At 37.4% G+C, this 21,224-nt stretch overlaps 3 protein-coding genes across 15 annotated transcripts in view; 1 reads left to right on the top strand and 2 right to left on the bottom strand.

Moving 5' to 3' along the window:
* Positions 1-11,620, bottom strand: part of LOC126914631 (nuclear hormone receptor FTZ-F1 beta) — a 32,107-nt gene extending 20,487 nt beyond the window's left edge. For all 5 annotated transcript variants that reach the window (XR_007709751.1, XR_007709750.1, XR_007709749.1 and 2 more), the window contains exon 1: positions 10,520-11,620. The gene's annotated coding sequence lies outside the window, so the exon portion shown is untranslated. The remainder of the gene's footprint in view (positions 1-10,519) is intronic.
* The window catches only part of LOC126914639 (uncharacterized), a 65,641-nt gene continuing 54,215 nt past the window's right edge, over positions 9,799-21,224 (top strand). For both annotated transcript variants that reach the window (XR_007709758.1, XR_007709756.1), the window contains exon 1: positions 9,799-9,925. The gene's annotated coding sequence lies outside the window, so the exon portion shown is untranslated. The remainder of the gene's footprint in view (positions 9,926-21,224) is intronic.
* LOC126914628 (GTPase-activating Rap/Ran-GAP domain-like protein 3) overlaps positions 15,637-21,224 on the bottom strand; it is a 28,135-nt gene continuing 22,547 nt past the window's right edge. For 4 of the 8 annotated variants that reach the window (XM_050718787.1, XM_050718784.1, XM_050718783.1 and 1 more), the window contains 6 exons: positions 20,774-21,059; positions 20,148-20,590; positions 18,632-18,968; positions 18,109-18,195; positions 17,740-18,009; positions 15,637-17,442 (listed from right to left, as the gene is read on the bottom strand). In XM_050718787.1, coding sequence (XP_050574744.1) covers positions 17,195-17,442; positions 17,740-18,009; positions 18,109-18,195; positions 18,632-18,968; positions 20,148-20,590; positions 20,774-21,059 — 1,671 coding nt within the window. In that variant the 3' untranslated portion in view covers positions 15,637-17,194. The other 4 variants (XM_050718785.1, XM_050718788.1, XM_050718786.1 and 1 more) reach the window with 4 other exon arrangements.

Raw genomic sequence — 21,224 nt, 5'->3', positions numbered from 1 at the left:
TTTTGCCCCTTGATCGGAGAGTAATATGGTGGCACGATTGACAAGGGTCTGTGTGATTCGTGAAACCAATAGAAACGATAATAAAAAGGAATAAATCGACGATACAAAAGAGAATTTTTTTCATACAACGCTTCGTTCGTCATTAAATCGAATTTGAAACTATTATATTATATAATATAGAAAGTGGAAATTGGGAAAAGTTAGGAAATCGCGTAATTACAGTATTTTCGATTTGCTTATCGATCGATGTTAGCTTCATGCCTAGATAAAAGATACGAGGATGGCAGGTGACGCGGAAGAGGGATCGATGACCTTAAGAGTACACGACGCCGCCTCTATTTCGAGCGGGTCGTACATATGTATATACCGTAGGCCCCGATTAAGATTCGGAATGACCATGAAAGAAGCAAGTACGACCAGCCACGTTTGTTTTCCTATTACGTTAGTCTTGTCAATGCGGATAATACGCGGGCCAAGTAAGACGTTATCGTTGACCACATCCATCGTTCGTTTCACGTCCACACTTTTCGTTAGAGATTATCGTTAACGTTTCGCGTCGTTTTAACGTTACGCCCGAGAATGATTTTCATAACTCGCAGAATGACACAAAGACAGCTTCTCCTTCGTAGAAACACGAGGCAGGCGATTAAAATGTCGCAAATTTGCATAAATACGAAATAAAATTTTCTCGATAATAAGTTGCGTTTAAACATTCTTTAAATCGTCTACAAAATATAAACAAAAATTTTTATTTTATTTTTCCTTCAAATTTATCTTTTTAAAGGGTAAATTGAAGAAAAGAAGGTAAACGAGAAAGGGGTACCACTTCTCTTAATCGACGCTGGCACGAAGAAAAGTTAATTTACGTTCGAGCGACTGAAACGCGTCTTCTCTCGTAAATGCCTACGTTACGACGAGTGTCATCCGTGAGCGATATTGGCAATTATCGCGTAATGAAACATCGATTCTCTTATAATCGTTAAAAACTATCGGATTAACGATTAATCGTTCTAGCTCTCGCAATCTCACACCGGTTGGCTCCAAGAGACAAATTTTAATTACCAAATAAACGCTATGTTTCGCGGAAATGCGTATCGGCGACGTAATCTCTCTCTCTCTCTCTCTCCCTCCCTCCCTTTCTAAGCAGACATCAACGAAGGATAAACGTGCGCAACGAGTTATGAACGAGCATAAATCAAACGAACTGTCAAACTAAAATTTATATCGTCCTGTGAACAAAAATGAATACAGAAATGAATAAAAATATTAATACAAGAATTAAAGTAAGTAGTCATGTTAAAGTAAAAAGAATTAACGTATTTGAAACGTACGCTTCTTTAAGCAAATGTCGGTACAAACGGTATTGATACAATACACCTAATCCTTTTTCTAATTCTTTTCCACCCATCCTTTTTCTAATTCACGCACGTATTTTTCTATTACGTCAAAATAAAAAAATATCGGCGTATCCGAATTAAAGTTACTTTAATTAATTTAGTTACTTTATTACATTGTATCATAAAGTTACCGAGAGACTTACTACGAGAGAATTGCTAGACTCGGTTGCTAGGAAACCATTCGGCATTTTATAAATTTATAGCGTAGTCGATGTTTGAGTTTAGCTTCGAGAAAATGATAAAAAATTATAGCAGACATTTTAACAATCGAACTATTTATTTAATAATTAATTATTAAATAACGATAGAAGAAACATTTTTCTCAACTTAGAAGGTAGACGGTAAAGCTGCGAGCAATGAGAAACGCGAGTCGAAAAATTTCATACGATGAATTGTCTTGCTACTTCTACCGAACGATAACGCGCGATAATTGTACGTTTACAAAGACTGTACGTTACACAATGAGCATACTAAGGTATTTCATAGAAGCTTTCCTTGCAATCGCGTTCCACGTAAGTACAAAAAGTACTGGATTCGACGTGGAATCTCTCTGCCCCCTCTCTGTGTTTCACTTGCAAGGTAGGCGCGGGTTTTCCTTTCACCCGGGCCAGTCGGCTCGAGTAGGCCCAACTGCATATACATATTGTACACGCTTAATATCTCGTTGAACGCGCATACGTTCCTACGTAACAACTTCACACGAATATTCTCCATAGCTGCGCGCTTATGAACGCACCTTCTAACCTTAATCACATATACCTTTTTCTCGTTTTCTCGTTTTCTCGTTTCTTATTTTTCGTTTTTTCTCTTATTTTACCCATTCTCAGCATTCTCTGATTTCTCCTTTTACTTACTCGACGGTTAATCGAAATCGAAATACGAAACAAATTTCAAAATACTCGTTACAATCAAGATTTTTATAATTAATATATTATCGGTGTTGTACAGCGGTAAAGATAAAACTGTTATCCTTGATCGAGCCTAAATGTAACCAACGTATTCGATAGGATTTATCTTTCACAGCTAAAGATGATTCTAAGAAAAATTATAATCAACGCGAATTTAAAATACGTTGCTTTCGCGATCAATCTTGTATTACGATATATTCTGCGATAGTTGATCGGCGAGCGATCGAAAGCGGTAGAAAAAAATAAAAACGTTCTAGATAAGAGACGACCAAGGTTACATAAAAATACGAACAATGCCCATTTTTCATTTGCTGGATACGACACTTTATACGAGGTTATATGTACATACATGCCGATCGAGGATACTCAGCGGTCTGGTCTGAGTGTCAATTAAAATTATTATAGCCGGTCGAGAAGCATTTTTCAGCAGCATCGGGAAACCGGTTCGGTTTGGCATCGGCTGCAATAGCCAGCTACCGTCGTCTCGTGTAAGTACAGTACCGCATTTTGTTTTCGCCTGGCTCAACGAGATCGCGTCCAATTGGTTTCGCGCTTGAGAAAAATTCACACCGCCCCGATGCCGATAGAAAACGATCGGTAGCGGCGCCTAATAGCTTAGTTAGACCTAATAGGTTAGTTAAATTTTCAAGAAAATTTGAAAAATCACATCGAGGACCTGTACATCGAACCATAAGAGGGTGCAAACGATACCATATCTTATACGAATTTTAACCGATATTGCAAATAAAATACAATTCTAGATAAAACAAAGTTTATACAATTCCGTTAGATATCGCTTTTGGAACATAAAGATTCGAAAGTTTCGTTTGCCCGGAAACTCGTGCACGCTTGAAATTTGATTTTCTTAAAGACCGGCTTATATTACGGGTCAAATTCTGTTAAATCCTGTCAACCTAACCCCAAAGTAAATAAAATCTAATTATATCTTACATTTCTACTAGAACGTAAAGGAATGTTGCGTTTCTACGTTACTTTCCCCTCGACTTGTTGACATCACCGCCTAATTGCATTTACAGTCGCGTGTCTGCTGAATCAAAAATACACATTTATTATCGTATTTCACCTGCATATTTCCAAACGCATCATCCATCACCATATAGAAGAGATCGAAGAAGAACATTGTGTTCGCAGATTCGCTACGATTCTCTATCAAAACTTTCGATTAAACCGTTTTCCAACGTTGCGTGTGCAATTTTTCTTTTAATCTTATTATCTTTTGACCTTATTAATCGAAGGGTTAAAAAGTGATTCTGCTTAATTTATTTTTATTAAAAATATTTAAATGCTAATAGCAAATTGGCAATTGGAAACGAACAGATATAAAAGAGATTCGTATTCTCTGTTGGCAATATTTATAATACACGGCGGTACATTTACGATCGTCGTAAGTCGATTGGATAAGAAAGTAGATGAGCGGAGGAAAAAGCGTGGCTAGCAATAAGTATGCGGCATGCTCGAAAAACTTACTTTGTGAAAACAAATAGGAGGAAGAAAAGAGGGAGATTGCCGTCGAGTAGCAACAAATGATCGAGGTGCGGTCGAGCTAGTAAGTACGTCGGGAAAGGTTCATCAATATTCATAAGTCTCACTAGGCCTATCCGCGTCTCAAGGATCCAGGGAGTTTCCAGTACACGCTCCTTCTCCCTATCTCTATTTTTCTCTTTATCTCATTTTCTCTTTTTCTCTTTTCATGTACGTGGTGTGGGACTACGTATACCCGACGAAAGCCATTCGCGCGACACGGATTTGTCTTCGTAATCTGCACATTGCACGTATGCGCGCATACCTATTCCCACTGCATAAACTGCATTCTATATCGACATTGTCATATCGCGTTACCGTTTTCATATCCCTGTGTGCGTCGCGGCAAACATATATTCGGATGTCTCCTTCTACGTCAACTCTGATAAAATCACAAAATAAACAAAGACAAATACTCTGAAATATCAGCTGTGCTATATATTTGAATCTAAATTATTTCACGCTTTCTCATCGTTCAAGTTAGCTGTATCTGGAATTACGTCGTTTTCACAAAAAATCCAATACCGTTTAAACACAGAGGGCCAAGATTAATTAAGAAATATTCGTTTCCATATTAAATAATACGTATATATTTTATATGTAAATAATATTCTGTTTTAATGAAAAATTTTTGCAAAACAACTCGTAGATTTCAATATTATAACAACGAATTTTAATCATTTTTATTACGTTTTGTCACGTTGATCAAACAGTAACAGCATTTTTCTTCCAAATTATTTCCAACTACAAGGAAATTATTAAAATAACTAACTTTAAAACGTACATGCATACGCAGATACTAGATAATATATAATATCAGTATTGTCAACAACTATTTTTCAACCAAACAAGAGATATCAACTTTTCCATAATAATTTCCATATATTCGTTCTTTAGATTTCTATAATACGAATATAGATGTCTTTGTATTCCTATTGCTTTTTAAAACCAAATAACTTATATCAGAAATCATTATTTACGAATTAGTTGTATTTAAATGTGCATCGATCGAGGTGCGGTTTAGAATGTATAATAGATAAGCTGTGTATCGAAATAACAGTTGAGTTGTTTTAAAAGTTTAAGATATTCTTAGTAACCTTAATTGTATAAGATGGCTTATAAACATTGACTCGATCGAAAATAAATATTTGACAATTTAATTTTTCTTCGAAATTCCATTCATTTACCATTTAATAATAATTTTGACGACAATTTAATTTTTATTTCCTAACATTTCTCTTTATAACAAAATGTTTGCCGACTCCTTTTTAATACTTACCGAAAATACCTACCAAGTTTTATCCAATCCTACATTACGTTATAATTTTAAAAACATTTTCTGTTAGTGCCAATTTCTCTTTAACACAGTCTTTATACCATTTACTTAGCTCGTTCGTTTACTTGTACGTGCATACATACGCACATACGTATGTAGATCATACGTATTTGTACAGTCCGTGTATGCGTATGACACGTATTGCACGTGTAATGTATACACGCGTATAGTATATACTTTGCGGTCGTGATAAGATCGAGAAGGAACTTGCGCAATCTCGAGTTGCGATTACCACTGTCGTGGACAGACCCGTCGCCGCCACTGTCGATAGATTTTACCTGTATCTTGCATTTTCTATTCTATTAACGGACCAACTACTCGTTACCTTAAAACTTTAAGATATTGAGGTAGATACAAGAATCGTATGGAACTTCTTAATGAAAATGACTTTCGTAATGTTTCCAACGGTAACTCTACTTTTATCTTGCATTGCCATATTCCCAAGTCGGTGCTTAAAGGTTACGTTAACACGAGATACGTATATCGAGGCTATCTTTACCGCGTGTATCGCGTAATAGTCGCCGTTACATTTTTATTTTTCTTTCATCTAGTATCCAGAATTTGCAGTTCTGAAGGAAGAAATTTGAATCGACCGAGTGTTTACAGAATATTTTTCTAGGTTAGGAAATACGTACCGTTCGTTCATTGCAAATCCGCGAGATGACCTCGAAAGTGATTTGCAGGCTTTGGAAGAGGCGATTGCAAAATCGGAATGTCTGATAGTAATACAGGTTTCCATGAAATTTGATATACGCAACGCAAGACATCGTGGATGAGCAACATTTGACAGCTTATAGACTTTATTATTGGATTTCCTATAAAATTTTACGTTCAATCTCAACGATTGAAAATGCAAACAATTTAATACGATTCCTTTCAATATATTAATTCATTTCGATAGACTTTTATTCATAAAAAAAAAAAAAAAAAAAACGCAAACATTTTCCCTCGTTTCTGTTACAAATTCCATGGCTAATTTATTTTTCTTATTTTAAATTTTTTACATCTTTCTTATTTTCACATATTACATGTAACACATATTACATATATGTATATACGATAGAGGATTCGGCCGAATAACACGTGTAAGTGGCCATGAGGTGATTCTTTATGCAGAAATAACAAGGAAATATAGAATACAAGTTTTCTTATGTGACGCTTCGTTCTCGAGAAAACCGGCTTTGAAAATTTGTCAATGATTCTTGCTGTTCTAGAGTACTTTGCAAAATTCTTCCTGTCTTCGGTAATCTTAGTAAAGCAATTATCTACCGCGGGTAGATATAAATATTAAATACCTTTGAAACGGCAATACTCTTGAAAATAGATTATATCGAACAAATTTCAACGATATTAATCACGGAGCGAATTTTTATCATTATTATTGGTAAATGTTCACGAAACCACCTCTGCCACCTCTGATGTCGATGATTCTTTAACATGTTGTCAAGGTCATCACCCCGAGTAGTGTTACGAAGGTTTTGCTTGATTGTCGCCGTTCATTAAAAAGTTATTATTAAAAAAATGTTTAAACGAAAGTATATCATTTTCCGCACATTATTTATTGCATCACTGTTATCATATATGATAAAGTATAGTATTATTATATTCAATTATAATAAATAATGTATAATATATGTATATCGATCCTACTGTATCGAAATATCAAATAATTGTAGTATAAACTTTTCAATACGATAATGATTCTTTAACAAACGGCGACACCTAATTGAAATCTTCGCAACGCTTTACTCAGGTTTAATGACCTTGATAGCATATTAGAAAATTATTGAAACGAGAGATGTATTATTTTAAAAAAATGATAAGCGGCCTGACAGATATAGAAGAAAGTATGTCGGTGCTAAAATTTGTATCAATAACGTCATTACTGATTGTGTTCGCTATTCTCACGTATACCGCTATAGGCTAACGCCCCATTCATTTGATCCCGTTTCCTTTTTTCTGTAACAGCCAGCCTCGAGTCAGTGATTTTCTTGTGTTCCTCTACTTCCCCCTATTCTCTCAACCGTTTTCGTTTGTCTTTCTCAATTTAGTTCATTATTTCAATAAAGAATATAAGAAGAATTAATTTACTCAATGAATTCTTTTTAATTTACCATATGAAGATTTAGCTTCAAGGAATAAATTAAAGCAGAAACAAAATACATCAAGAGTGTTCGTGTACATACTAAAAAATGATTGATTGTAATAGGCGCAAGCCTCGATGTAATAAGGAAATACGATACAATACGATACGATACGATACGATACGATACGATACGATACGATACCATACCATACCATACCATACGATACAATACACTTTCAGTAAAGAATTATTAGCAACATACATCTTGTAGAACAGAAAGCATTATTAAATTGTTTGAGAAAGTTGTATTACTTTAATTGTATACCATATGTCGTAAGATGAACTCGTTTTGTAATTATTTTCCTTACTGCTTATCTAAATGAACAACTTTATTTTATCCTTATCTTGCTATTACATTTATTTTGCTATTTTGCTATTGTCTATTCAATCTAACGTATTCGAACATTATTCAACTACTAACCATAACCATTATATGTATACGTCTATCTATTATTTATTGCACAAATCTTTACCTTTTCATCTAATTTACCTAGTTAATTAGCTATGCACTTTATCTTCGCATTGTTCTCTTTCTTCTTTTACAATTTCTTCAACAGTCCACGGCCCTATTTTTACTCCTTCATTCTCTATCTCTCCTATACTAAATATCTATATATACTATTACTGATCCCTCCAATTGCCTATACTCTCTTATCACGAGCTCTAATAAATAAATAAATAAATAAATATATATATATATATATTATTTATGTATGAATTAACAAGAAACTATAAACTCTAACATAAAAAGATTATTGTACGCTATACATTATATATTAAATCGATTCAACTCAACGATAGTTTACATTTTCGAAATAATTCTTGTAAATGAAGTGTTTTATTAATTCGAGCAACTTCCCATTATAAAAACTTCATCGTGAAAGGGGATTGAGAAGTACTATAGTTTAGGTTAGAGGAAAATAAAAAAAATCGATATCGAGATGAAAGAATCGTATAACCTAAAAAGGACAACTAATTACATAACAGTGTAATTCTTGCATCGTTCGATATAGTTTTCATAATTCTGGTATATCAAAATACGATTTGGTAATAAATACAGAAATTCCATTAGCGAATTTTAATTAAAATCCAATACGATGATAGAATGTCAGACTTTCGTTCCAAGTTCCTTGATCGAAGATAACTTGACTACGCGCTACATTTCGCGTTCGACCTTCGATTTGATAACGTTAGGATAACATTTCGATGAGAATGCATTTATCACCTCACACGGAGCGATTAAACCGACTCACATAAGATTTCATACATGTGAAAAGTGATATCCTTATTAAGAAAAAAACGAAACACGACATACCAGTTCTAATAAAAGCGTTCTACAAATAGATAAAACTAAAACTACTAAAAATATTGCTAGCACTCTACAAATAATTTCCTTCTATATTAAAAGAACTTTTTTTTTTTTTACTTTTCTTCTCTGCATTACTACAACCAAAAATTTAAATGAAAATAAATTATCTCTGCACATTTTCATTCGTTACTTATTCCACAACAATCTCTCTCTTTCCACATACAACAATCTCCAATGTTCATATGACGTTAAATTCGAATTTTTCTGTAGTTGTTTAAACGTATAAAGACGTTAAACATGGATAACGACACAATAACAAAGTGGATGTGTAGACAAGCACGAGCTCAAATTCGATAGCTCCGTTTCACATACAGAAATCACCAAAATGCATCATGATGGTGAATTCAAATTTCCATATCGATCTTTAAACACATAAAGGAGTCGAGCGTCGACGAGTCAACATAGCAGTTTCGTAGACGAGTTAGAGGTCGAACTGGGGCTCGATAACTCGTCTTCTTGGCTTAACGGATTCACTTAGAACACGAAACGTCCATATACAGCGCGTTACGAGAGAAAGAAGTCAACGCGCGCGCGCGCGCGCGCGCGATCGAAGAAACCTTCAGCCACAAGAATCTCGCGTTAAGGAGCACTGATCCGCACTGTGCATCGTGTATTACCTCGGGGAGGTGGGGATAGAGGTGCAGAGTGCAAGAGGGGAGCGCGGAGGGGCTCAAGGCCGGTCACGCCGTCATGCCAGAAAGCCTGCGCGCCGAAATATCATGACTGTTCAACTCGGTTAGCCTCTCTTGCTGCTCCGATTACTTCGCCCCGTTCGTAGACACGCGGCTATATCACGTTCTCGTTCTTCTGTCGTGGACGAAAGTCGCGGAATCATGAAAATTTTGTGTCAACAATTCCATCCCATGGATTAATTATACAGAGCAGGGTAAAAAGGGATAAAATAAAGGGATTGTGATGTATAAAGTATAAAAGGGAAGGAGAGGCGGAGAATCGACTCTAGGACAGGTGGTACAAGCACGGAGGCTGACAGCTGATAGTTCGTGACTTTTGTATCGAGGGAAGTTACGAAACTCGTTACCACGAGAAAGGCTACGACACAGTCTCGCAGAAAAGAAACGGAACACGTCGGTGTGTGAGAGCGTGCGTGTCGAGTGCATTCGCGAGTGCATTCGCGGTCGAGAAAGAGAAAGAGGAAAAGGACGTGAAGAGACAAAAGGGAGAGACGGAGAGAGATAGATAGTTAGAGATAGGCAGACAGATAGATAGGTAGGTAGATACATAGATAGATAGATAGATAGATAGATAGATAGATGGATGGATAGCTAGATGGATAGATGGATAGATGGATAGATAGATAGATAGATAAATAGATAGATAGATAGATAGATAGATAGATAGATAGATAGATAGATAGATAGATAGATAGATAGATAGATAGATAGATAGATAGATAGATAGATGGATGGATAGAGAGAGAGAGAAAGAGAGAGAATGCGCGAAATCTGCAATCGATCGATCTGCGATCGAAATTTACTGCGTCGATAGGATATCGTCCTACCAAAATTGCGGTGATGCCCTTAAAGCGATTTTAAATCGGCGAAAGAACACGTTTGTCAGGGAAAAAATAAGGCGAAATAAAATAAGGCGAGATGAAGGGCGAGACGTGGAAGAAGGGTAGAGTAAAAGAGGAGAGAAGAAGAGACCGATGAAAGGAAAGGGGATAACGAGGAGAAGGAGGCGGGAGTCGAGGGGTCATCGGGAAACATAACCTCTGTACGCGCAACGTTCGAGTAACTGACCAAAGTAATTTTCGATTTTACCTTCACTTCCGATACACTTCCGCGTATCTGGCTTCCTTACCTTATGTTTCGTGCAACTCCACGATCGCGATGAAGATTACCCGTAAGCGTTCGCGTTTGAAGCCAGCGTCTGAGATCACACGACACTCTTGACAGTTTTCCGCGATGATGTACGGCTCGGCTGGTATAGTTTTTTCGGCTAGCACACAAGGACAGACAGGCCAATAGATCACAACACTACTACCGACACTTTCGATACGCGACACTATGGTAGACGTACGATCGGGCGTCTTCGGACGAAGTAACAGGCAAGCGAAAGAGCTTGGCACACCTTCGCGTCACGTTACAACGAGCCACGGGCAGCTACAGGCACGGGCTACCTCGGACTCTCCGTCTCCGTCTCCGCTGTTGACTGGTGGCTACCTCACACCACAAGCTCGTCTCGTACCTGTGTCTCTCTTTCTCTCTTTTTCTCTTTCTATGCTCCGCTCCGAGCCAGCAGCCGGTAGTACAGTGCATTGCCACCAGATGGACGTGTGCATCAATGTACATAATGCATATAACGAGCGATTCTACACGAAATTGATTTGAAACGATACTCGAGAAATGGACAGCAAAGAAAAGAAATTTCAGAAATTGTTCCATTCGGCGTTTCATCGAGTGTGTATCTACAGGTATGTTCGTTAAAGTGGTCTGACAAGGTATAAGATAAAATGTAACAGCTCGTAATACAGCTCGTTGAGCATAAATACGTTTAAATGTAATTTTTTTATTATAATCATTGGTACAATCATAAAGACTAGTTGGAGAAACATGTTAAACGTTTGAACTTCACTTCTATTGCTACAATAGAATTTAATTGTCAAGTAACGAAGGAGAACTTACAGATTAATCGTATAAATGTTAAGAAAAGATTATCTTATTTAGGATATTCTTTTTTTAGAATACTTTGATCCATCTATAATCGAAGCAACTTAAAGAATGATCGTAAAACGTTTTAGATTATCAATGTTAGTAGAGATTTATACGACAAATAACCTATTTAATTATAACTGGTGAATCGATACCTTCTATTTTACCTCTCCGAATATGTTACTAAATAGTCGTACTATTTGTTAGATAGGTTACAGTGAAATAATCTTTAGAGTCGATTTTTGGGATAATTTTAATCGAGGAACGTGCAAAACAACCGATACGTTACACGGAAGCAGGATTTCAATATGGCGGACGCGCAACTTGATCTAACCGAAATCTCGCTAGTAGATGGAACACATGGTTCGTCATAATGCATCGTTTATTTTCTAATAGAGTACTCGGTGTGTTACTCGGTTTGTTATCGTTTATCCTGTGATTTTAGTGGAATAGAACAAGTTGGAGAAACACAAGTCGAGTCTATCTATGTAAGAATATGGCAGGTATAAGTGTAGATTTTTAATCAACCAAGTATGCAGTCTATCAATGTAGATTGCAGATTTCTATGCAGATATGTTATATTTTTGAGAATATAATTAAAAAAGGTAGAACCTCGGTAGAAAATTGTTCTTCGCTCATTGTTATTTGGTATAGAGATATAAAAAATAATTAGAAAACACTAAATAATAATTATTAAACGGTTGAAAAGAAATGTTCTACGTTTCAAAGTATTAATTAGATTGCATTTCAGCGGAATATTAAATAAATTGTAAAGAAACGATCGTATGGGATTTTGTAAAGAAACAAGGCGTTTTGATTAGAGAAAATGGTTGTTTTGCTACTGGCGCAAATAAATCATTAGCTGGATGGATATTTGTTTATTAGCGTTATTAATTACCGTTCGACTTGAACGATTAAATCGAATGTAACGTTTGACATGGAAGTTGTTTAAATTAAAATATATCGATAGATCAGTAGGGAAACTAGTATTTCTTCTGTCAAATTGTGCAATCGCTATTACAATTGAAGGTTTTTCTTAAAATTCTTTTCAAAAGGTTAAACTAGATTTAAAGATTGCTTTCAATCGGTCCACGTTCAATTTATCTATTGTCTGTTTTCTGAAAAATTCCGAAAAATTCTGAAAAATTCCGAAAAATTCCGAAAAATTCCGAAAAATTCCGAAAAATTCCGAAAAATTCCGAAAAATTCCGTTAAATGTCGTCACGAATTTGAAAAATAAGACGGGATTTTAGCGTTTGTACGTTAATGTCAGAGAAATTAGAGGAAAGAACGCGGACAATGATTATTATAAGACTCGGCTGATAGTGGCATATAAGTCAGGTAAACGTAAATGATCATAGTTCAACGCTCGAGACTGACCGGGGTCGCCAAAGCATTTTCCTTTAGCTCCGCTTGACAGCGATTGGCATCTATAATTCTCGACGGTGCGGTGTGGCAAAAAAGTCGCGGAATGCGTTTGATTTGAACCCGTTTAAACGCGTTTCAGGAAACGTGAGCCAGCCCTTTCCACTCGTCACGATCGTATCGAACCGATCGTTTTCCTTTAAGCGATCAGAAGCGAAGCACGAAAGCTGTATAAATATTAGGAAAGCAATAAAAGAAACAAATTAATCTAGGCTGGGTTGCGAAAGTATTTGAAGAGTATTTGAAATTTCATAGATTTACAAGAGCGGGTTTTCGAGACTTTCAGGAATTCTTTATAAAATATGTATAGATCAAAGTTGAACATTTACCTCGAACATTTACGCGTCTTTTCGTATATGTACAATTTTGTTGGTTTTGTTTATATAAACAATCGCTGTGCAATTGGTGAAATTGAAGATTAGAAATCATTTTATAAATATACGAGAATCGAGAAGAAACTGGTTCTAAATCGTTTTCTTACATGTGAATATTCAACTGATCGTAATAGATACAAGATTGTAATAGATAGAAATTATAACTTATTATATATATTAGAATTATTATAAAATCATTTAACGGACCCGACCCGAATCTACACTTTTTTTGCGAATATCTCGGGGACTAAGATAGACCGACGGTTATATTATACATATAGGATAAATGTCGAGTTTTACAGCATGTGAAACAAAATACATTGAAATCGGAGAGAACGGAAAGATTCGACAAATTCATTTACGAATTTACGAATATGGAAAAAAAGTAATGGAAAAAAAGTAACGATACAGAATACAATGTAATAAAATAGTTTTTTCAAGGAGTTAACCCTCCTGGGTTAAGGAGCAAATGTAAAAAAATTCACCTGTACATTTTTTAAACGGAGATGGACGATTAAATACGCGAGTGCGTGGATTCGAATAAATGTTCAATATGCGTTGCGATGTATCGGCGTCAGCTGGTCGGTGGTCGATGGTCGATACGAGACAGATTGGAGCAAAAGGAGGTTTTCCGTTGCGACAAGATTCCGCGCACACTGTCGGAAACAGGCGTCTAGTTGGCAAGTTTGGAAACGCTGTAGACGAAAGGTAGAAAATAGGCGTATACAGACAGTTCTCCGTGACTAGAACGCGTGTTTGATACCGACGATCGACCGCTTCCGAGCGGTGATCGTCCGTTAGCGAGGGTAGACGAAGACTGTCCTCGCCGTCGAAGAAACTCCCTCCGCTGAAGTACGGTGCGAGAAAGATTCCTCGAGGCCTGTAGCAGTTTTACGATGCGCCCGGCATCGCAGTCAGCAGTACGAGTACCACTTGTAACGCGGCAATAATAATAAAACGAGGTCCTTCGAGGTCCTTAATGATAAAACGATCGATCAAATTTCTCTCGCAGTTGCAATTCCTATATACGTGTATACGCGCATACCGCGATGCGTAACCAAAGACCAAATATTATATATTGGAATATTACGTTTGAAAACCAAAAAATTCCAAACATTAAAACAAACCTTTTGAAAAAAGGAAACTCGATATACGCGATATCTGATTTTATTATTTTAATTTGAAAAATTTCTTTTCGCTAATTATTTAAAAGTTCGGAATCACCGTTTATATTATGTTTCAAATTTATGTATATTTCAAATAGTTTATGACTCTGCCGACACTTTTTTCCCGAATATGTATCTCGAAAATTAAGAGTCGTTTCCAACATGTTCGAAAATGATGAAAATCGGTGTTTTAGATTTATCGCTCTATAATCGAACGATCAAATCAAATTACGTCGCGAGGATAGAAAAGAATCGTGTCGTAAAAAGAAAAGAGAACGTGCATTTGGCCTTTGTCTCCGACAAAGAGAGGATGTTGAGATACGCCTCCGAGGAAATGAGTTTCTTTCGAATTTTAACTACGTTTCCCTCCTCTAACGTATCACGTTAGCGACAGAGAAATATCAGTAAATCAGTAAAAAGGTCGGATTAAATTCATCGAATACATTTTTATATTACGAAAGATTATGTACATTTGACGCACATAGGCCAACCTAGCTTAATCTTAACTTATCAACGCGACAATCATTTTTAATATCGTGTAAACAAATAAACATAGCGTAGGCTGAACTAGGTAAAAATGCAGTTTGCAATAAGGTTGGACGAGTCGATGGGTGTTGGTTGCACTTTCGCGCTTTGTTTCGATCTTCTATTCGACAGTCGGTTGACTGTACGACAAATATACATATATCGTCCGAATGAAAAACTACTTACAGAAGAAAAGTTATTCGATCAGATCGCATAATTACCAAATTCCTGTTTAAATACGAACGTTTAATAGGTTATCTTTCTTTTATTTGCGGTAAATACATACATATAGAAATCGCTAGGCGATTTAACGGCGCGAGAGCACGTTCGCAGCGAGATATCTTACCAACGACAGCGAACAGTTTTCCTTAATTATCCTTTTACGTATTTCATTATATCATTTTGATTTTTCCACTTCTCTGTAAAGAGTTTAGCTTTTACATAACTCTTAATCGAAATTTAAAGTCGAGTAAACGCGAATAAGACGAGAAAAGAATAAAAGTAACCAGGTGGACTGCGGATATTTATGCAGATTCGAGGTTCTTTGCGAATACGACTAAAGAAAGTTTCCAAAGTTTCGACAATTTTTAACTCTTCAACTTTGTCGTTAAGATAATACTTTAACGTTCTAACATTAATCAAACTTGTTGTATGTTACGAGAATGCCATCAAAATACACTGTACGTACTACTTATCATATAAATATCAAATCATACGGATTTACACGAGTACCGACCGATCAGATCCAACTATACGTAAAATTTCGTATCATTCTCTTTTTACTTTCTACTTTAGTATTTATTATTTATTATTTACTATTTACTATTTATTATTTATTATTTATTACCATCGTGCTAGTACTATCGGGACATCTTGTTATCCGGTGCCTTGTCTCGTACTAAACATTCTTCTACGTATTATTATCATTGTTGTTGTTGTTGTTATCATCATCATATACGTATAGAGCGATTTTTCGTATTTGCAACAAAAACTTATCAAGATCAACGTTTCGTTCACGAGCAGCGAACGAAATCGTAGGTAATTTCGTAGAAACTGAAACAGCCGATAAGCTTTATGCTTCTATAGTCTGACAAACGATGACAAATGTAGCAATAGTCTGGGAAACTTGGAACGGGATACTCTGTGTAATTATTTCCTCCGATACTACGTCGTTAAAATAAATACGTTCGTCGTACGTTAAATGCGCACCGATGGGTTTATTTAAAAAACTTATTTTTTCGTTGTTTACGTTTATGATATAGAAACCAGTTTGTAAATTCCTACACTTACATACTTTCGTTCTCCGTACGTTAAATCGAATCGATGGACGCGTGTGCCTGTACATATCTCGCGAAGCATGGATTTTGTAGGAACGTGGATAAATTTCTTCGTTTCTCAACGTACGTCACGATCATATCGTATAGACTGTTTGGAAATTATATTATATATACGACTAGATATTTTTTAGGCGAAACGAGGAAAAACAAAGATGGCACGTTCTAACTTGCATTTGCTTTGGGCATTTATAATATTTCTGGCTTTTCGCGCATTCCTACCCATGCTGCGTATTATAAATCTCCGCCATTCTCTAAATCTCTCACAAATGCATAAATATCCGCCGTCTGATACTTTTCCAACTCTTTTTCTAATATTTTCCCAACGCGATAGAAACATAAATTCGATCAACGTTCGAATAAGAAGAGAAAGAAACGTCGTCTATTTTATCTCGATTGCTCTTTGCAACGGCAGTAAATTCTAGCTACAGATGAAACGCACCGATTCGTGCACGATCCGTCGTCGATTTTACAGTTGGATCGAGGCACGAGCTTCGGGTACGGTTGCGATCTGTCAGAAGGAAGGTCGTTTATATAATACGTGGAGCGCGGAGCTCGAATCGCGTGGCCGTTTACCGCCAGTTTAACGGAAATTTTGTTTCACACGTCGGCGCTCACGCAACCAACGACGATTATTACCAACAATGTTATTAATATATAACAGGCACGCTCGATCAACCATGCAACTTTTTGTACTAATAGAAATCACATTTTCGTATTTACGAAGACACGTGCTTTTCCTATCTTGCGTTTTACACGCTTTATCGTATTAAACGTAAGTTACTAAACGTAGTAAGAACGTAAGACGTAGCGTATTGGAAAAACATCTATCGTTATACAGCTAAGAAACAGTCGCGTTAAAAAGAAAATTGCGCATTTTTCATCGGCTAGATGGAAAAGAATTGCACGTTAAGGGATGAACAACTTAAATAAGGACGCCACGCCAACTCGACGCTGAACGTGGTGAAAGCAAGTCCGCGAGGATCGCTAGCGATCCAGCCTATTTTCTGAGTCGAGGCGGAAGCACGTTGGTCGGCGATGGCGTTGGACTGCTGCTACACGACCTACTCAACGCTCTGTGAGGCTCAACGCTGAGGAAACTCTTGTCGCCGGTCGGCGGCGCGGAGATGATTTCTGGCTCGGCAGGGCTGGCACAGCGTCGTTGCGAGCACGTTGACAAGCTACTCCTCGATAACGTTTGCAACGGTATTTGGTAGATTCTTATCGGCTTCCAGTCGCCCTGGCTGTCTATAGAAAGCAAAAGACAATTATTCTCCGTTATATCGATTTCCTGCTCGTATCAAACTACTATAACGCAGATATAGCCAGTAGCAAACTTGGAATTTGGGTTTTCTAGACTTTTCGATTTAGCGAATCGTTCGCACAGTGTCAAGCGTATTTTTCCTAAAACATATGTGGTATAAATAAATAAATAAACAAGTAAATAGATAAATAGACAAATAAATAGATAGATAAACATTTATGCTATTAGGATCGGGCGAATAAGTAGAAAATGACGATCGGTTCGAAGAAGACGGCACGTACTTTGCTGATTGGATCGAGACGTAGAAGATTGGGGGAAAGGAGGCGGACTGGAAACCGGTTCTTCCTTGTCCGTGGGTTTCGAGTCCAGGCGAATTCTTTCGCATTTTCCAGGCAGAAATTCTGGAGCCGTTGTAGCGAAGAAGATGTCTTGCTTCGAAGTGATTAGATTCAAGTTTGGCATGGCGATCGTGTGCACCAAATTTCCATTGATTATCAATCGTATCTCCATGGTGTCGTTGGTAAAGGCGATCACGTAGGGGAAGGCACAGGCTGAAAGTTTGTATCGGGGCATGAAGGATCATTGAAAAGTAAAGAACGATAAAACGTAAAGACGAAATATAAAGATATAAAGGTATAAAGATACGTTACCTATTGCCGCAGGAACGGAATTCCAGTTGAAATCGAATTCCGTTGCTACGGTATTCTCTTCTAAGAGTTTTTGAAAGTGACACGTATCTGCGGTAAGAAAGGCAGGTAAGCGAGTATCGATCGACCACCTTGTCGCATCGTTGCCACGAATTCTTCGTCCATTTAACCATAATTCTATTCTATCGTTTATTATATTTATTAAATTCTTCGGTTTTCCATTTCGCTTCTCATTCAACTTTTAGCTAGATCGATATACGTATAAGGGTACGTTGAAATCGAACGACAACCTTCTATCTTTAAATTTTGTCTACCTTTAAATTTTGATTTTCCACCATTATTCAGCTGTTTGATTTTCAAGCGTACTTTTACGACGCTCTTACAACTTTACTTTACTTTACCACTTTAATACGTTTGATCGGTTTAGCGTATAGCGGTGCGTTTGCTTCACCTAGTGCGTCTATTTAAGGCTATTCAACTATTATTTGTACCACCAGATATACCATATGTATATAAAAATACGTACTGTTGTAGCAGAGTAACAATTCCGGTTCTTCGTCTTCGCAGAGGTCCAAAGCAGCCACCACGTGTGGTTTCGGCGTTCCCTCGATGTGAAGAATTCTCGTGCTTCCGGAAGCTGAGATCAATTCAAAATGATGTCGGACACCGCAGCAAAGCGTCCATTCATTGTTCGAATCTGTATTTTCTACTATCGTTACTAACGTCGGAGATTCGCTGGCATTCAACTCCTTCAAATGCAAAAATCCTTCCACGGTATCTGTATCCGTAGCGGAACACCATGCGGTCCACGCGGCGCTATGTTTCCATTGGAAAACTATCAAACGTCGGCCGACCGCTACGCACTAAATAAAATCAAAAACGATATCCGAATTACGAAGGTAATCTAAATTTCTCTATCATTTATAATTTACTTGAAATACTAACGACAAAAATATATACGACTATCGTACGATTTCAAATAATTATTAGATATTGCTTTTTACTTGGTCCGGTGGATTGGCGAAAACCGGTAAGATCGGCAACAACAGGATGCTTTCTTGGTGTCGATGCCATCGCCATTGATACATCCTACACGCACCAATACTATACTATACTATGTTTAGCGACGCGATCTGACAAACTTGCAATCCCGATACGATATATTTCGGATAAATTCGACGATTCGATTTTTTTGATCGGAGATCAACTTTCGTTGATAGTTTAGGTCGCAACGTTCGTCGATACGTCGTTCGTTTACGTGGATGATACGCTGTTTCGACAAAATCAACGGAAAACACTCACCTACCAAAAACACGTGTAAACTTACTGGCAATACGATCCACATATTTTCAGCTTCGAATCGTGTTTCAAGCGATTCGAACGTTTCCCTGTACACGGATATATTATATTACGCGGACGGATTTCGCGCCATTTTCAACCGTTTCCGATCCCAATACGCGTATTACGTTAAAAAACAAACGAACGAAAACTCATGTTTGTACCAACAGCCAAAGCTTTAACAAAGATCGTAAATTATCGAGCTTTTATTCAACGATTCGGATATATAATAAATATACACAACCGTGTAGCAGATGTAGCTTCCATGTCCAAGCAACTCTTATTAAATAAGCAAAATTACATAAGAAGAATCGATTCGAAAATAATTTCTTTAAATATTTAAGCAACGCAAAGCCAAGTTACAAACACGATTGGTTTATGTCAGCCGATTTACGTAAATTGTTGCCAACTCGAAAAATAAGCCGCCATCGACCTTCTCGTACAGCAACTTTTTTTCCTTGGCTCGAATCGATTGTCCAAACACCGTCTAGGTATACAACGTATAGTCTATTTTATAAACATATACGTGCTACCTATTGCGTCACGTTCTGTTAAAATTATAAATTGAAATAAGACGAAAAAAAAAAAAATATATATATATATATAAAAGTATATAAAAGTACGAAAGAATCCAACTTTCCACTCGATAATTTCAATACTTTGGAAAATTTGAAATTTTTCTTTTCTTTTTCTTCGGTACATACCATGCGCAAATGAGAACCACCAGGCATAGTAACGGTGTATAAATGGCAGCCACGAGTTCTAGCTAGTCTTCTTTCCTTTATATGCGCTCGTCCTCTGACAGCCAAGGGACGAACACGAACACGAGTACGACGAATCAAGGGCTTGAATTTTGTAGTGGCTCGCGTGAAATTGTCACAATCGTTTTCTTCGCTTTCGTCGGCGTCGTCGTCCACATCGTCCTCGTCGTCATTGTCTTCGCACTCTTGATCGTCTTCGCGATCGTTTGGAATTTCCGCAGACCTACTGGTCGTGCTATTCTCGAATTCTCTCAGACGAAAAACGTAGACGTTGCTATCTTTGCCTTTGTCACCGGTTCGAAATAACAATATTCCGTGTTGCTCGACCACGTCTAGCTGTTTAATTTGCACGGACTCGTCGAAGATCAGTCTGTGCGATAAACTGTCTGAAACAGAAAATGCATTGCAAGTTTCTTGCGTTTTGCAATTTCGTAGTTGCCAACGCAGAGACGGAGACGATGATTCGTCTTTCGTGCACACCCATCCGATGTTAGCTTCTCGAGAGGCAGTCGACCCACTCTCTCCTTTTATATATTTTATTATTTCATATATATCAAGGCTTGATTCACCTTCGATCAGAAAAGTTCCATTCTCGGTAGCCAAGATCAGCTTGTTATCCAGCCAAACGTCCCCGCATACGACTTCGTGCGGGAAATCCGGATAGATACACCTCGGCTCCCACGGTCTGGGCTTCAAAGGACCAGCAGTGGCCAAGGAAGTTGGCGCCAAACCTCTGACGATCGCTTCGAGTTTCAGGGCCTGTCCGACGCGCACCATCTCCACAGCACGGGTCTCCTCGCGACGCCGACCTGGAGCCTCCACGACATCCGACAATGCTCGTCGGTTTAACATACTCTGCGAAAATTTCATCGATTTTCCTTTCTACGGGGAGGGTGTGCCAACACAGCCGATACATACCGTACAGTTCTCGTTGATCGCTAATTTGGTTCGGCAGGCGGTTCGGAAATTCGTGCAAAAGCGGAGAAAAGTGGGAATTTACCGTTTTCACGATCATTTTAT

Source organism: Bombus affinis, chromosome 3 (genome assembly GCF_024516045.1).
Source record: "Bombus affinis isolate iyBomAffi1 chromosome 3, iyBomAffi1.2, whole genome shotgun sequence".
NCBI lineage: Eukaryota > Metazoa > Arthropoda > Insecta > Hymenoptera > Apidae > Bombus > Bombus affinis.
This window is presented reverse-complemented; position numbering and strand designations above follow the sequence as displayed.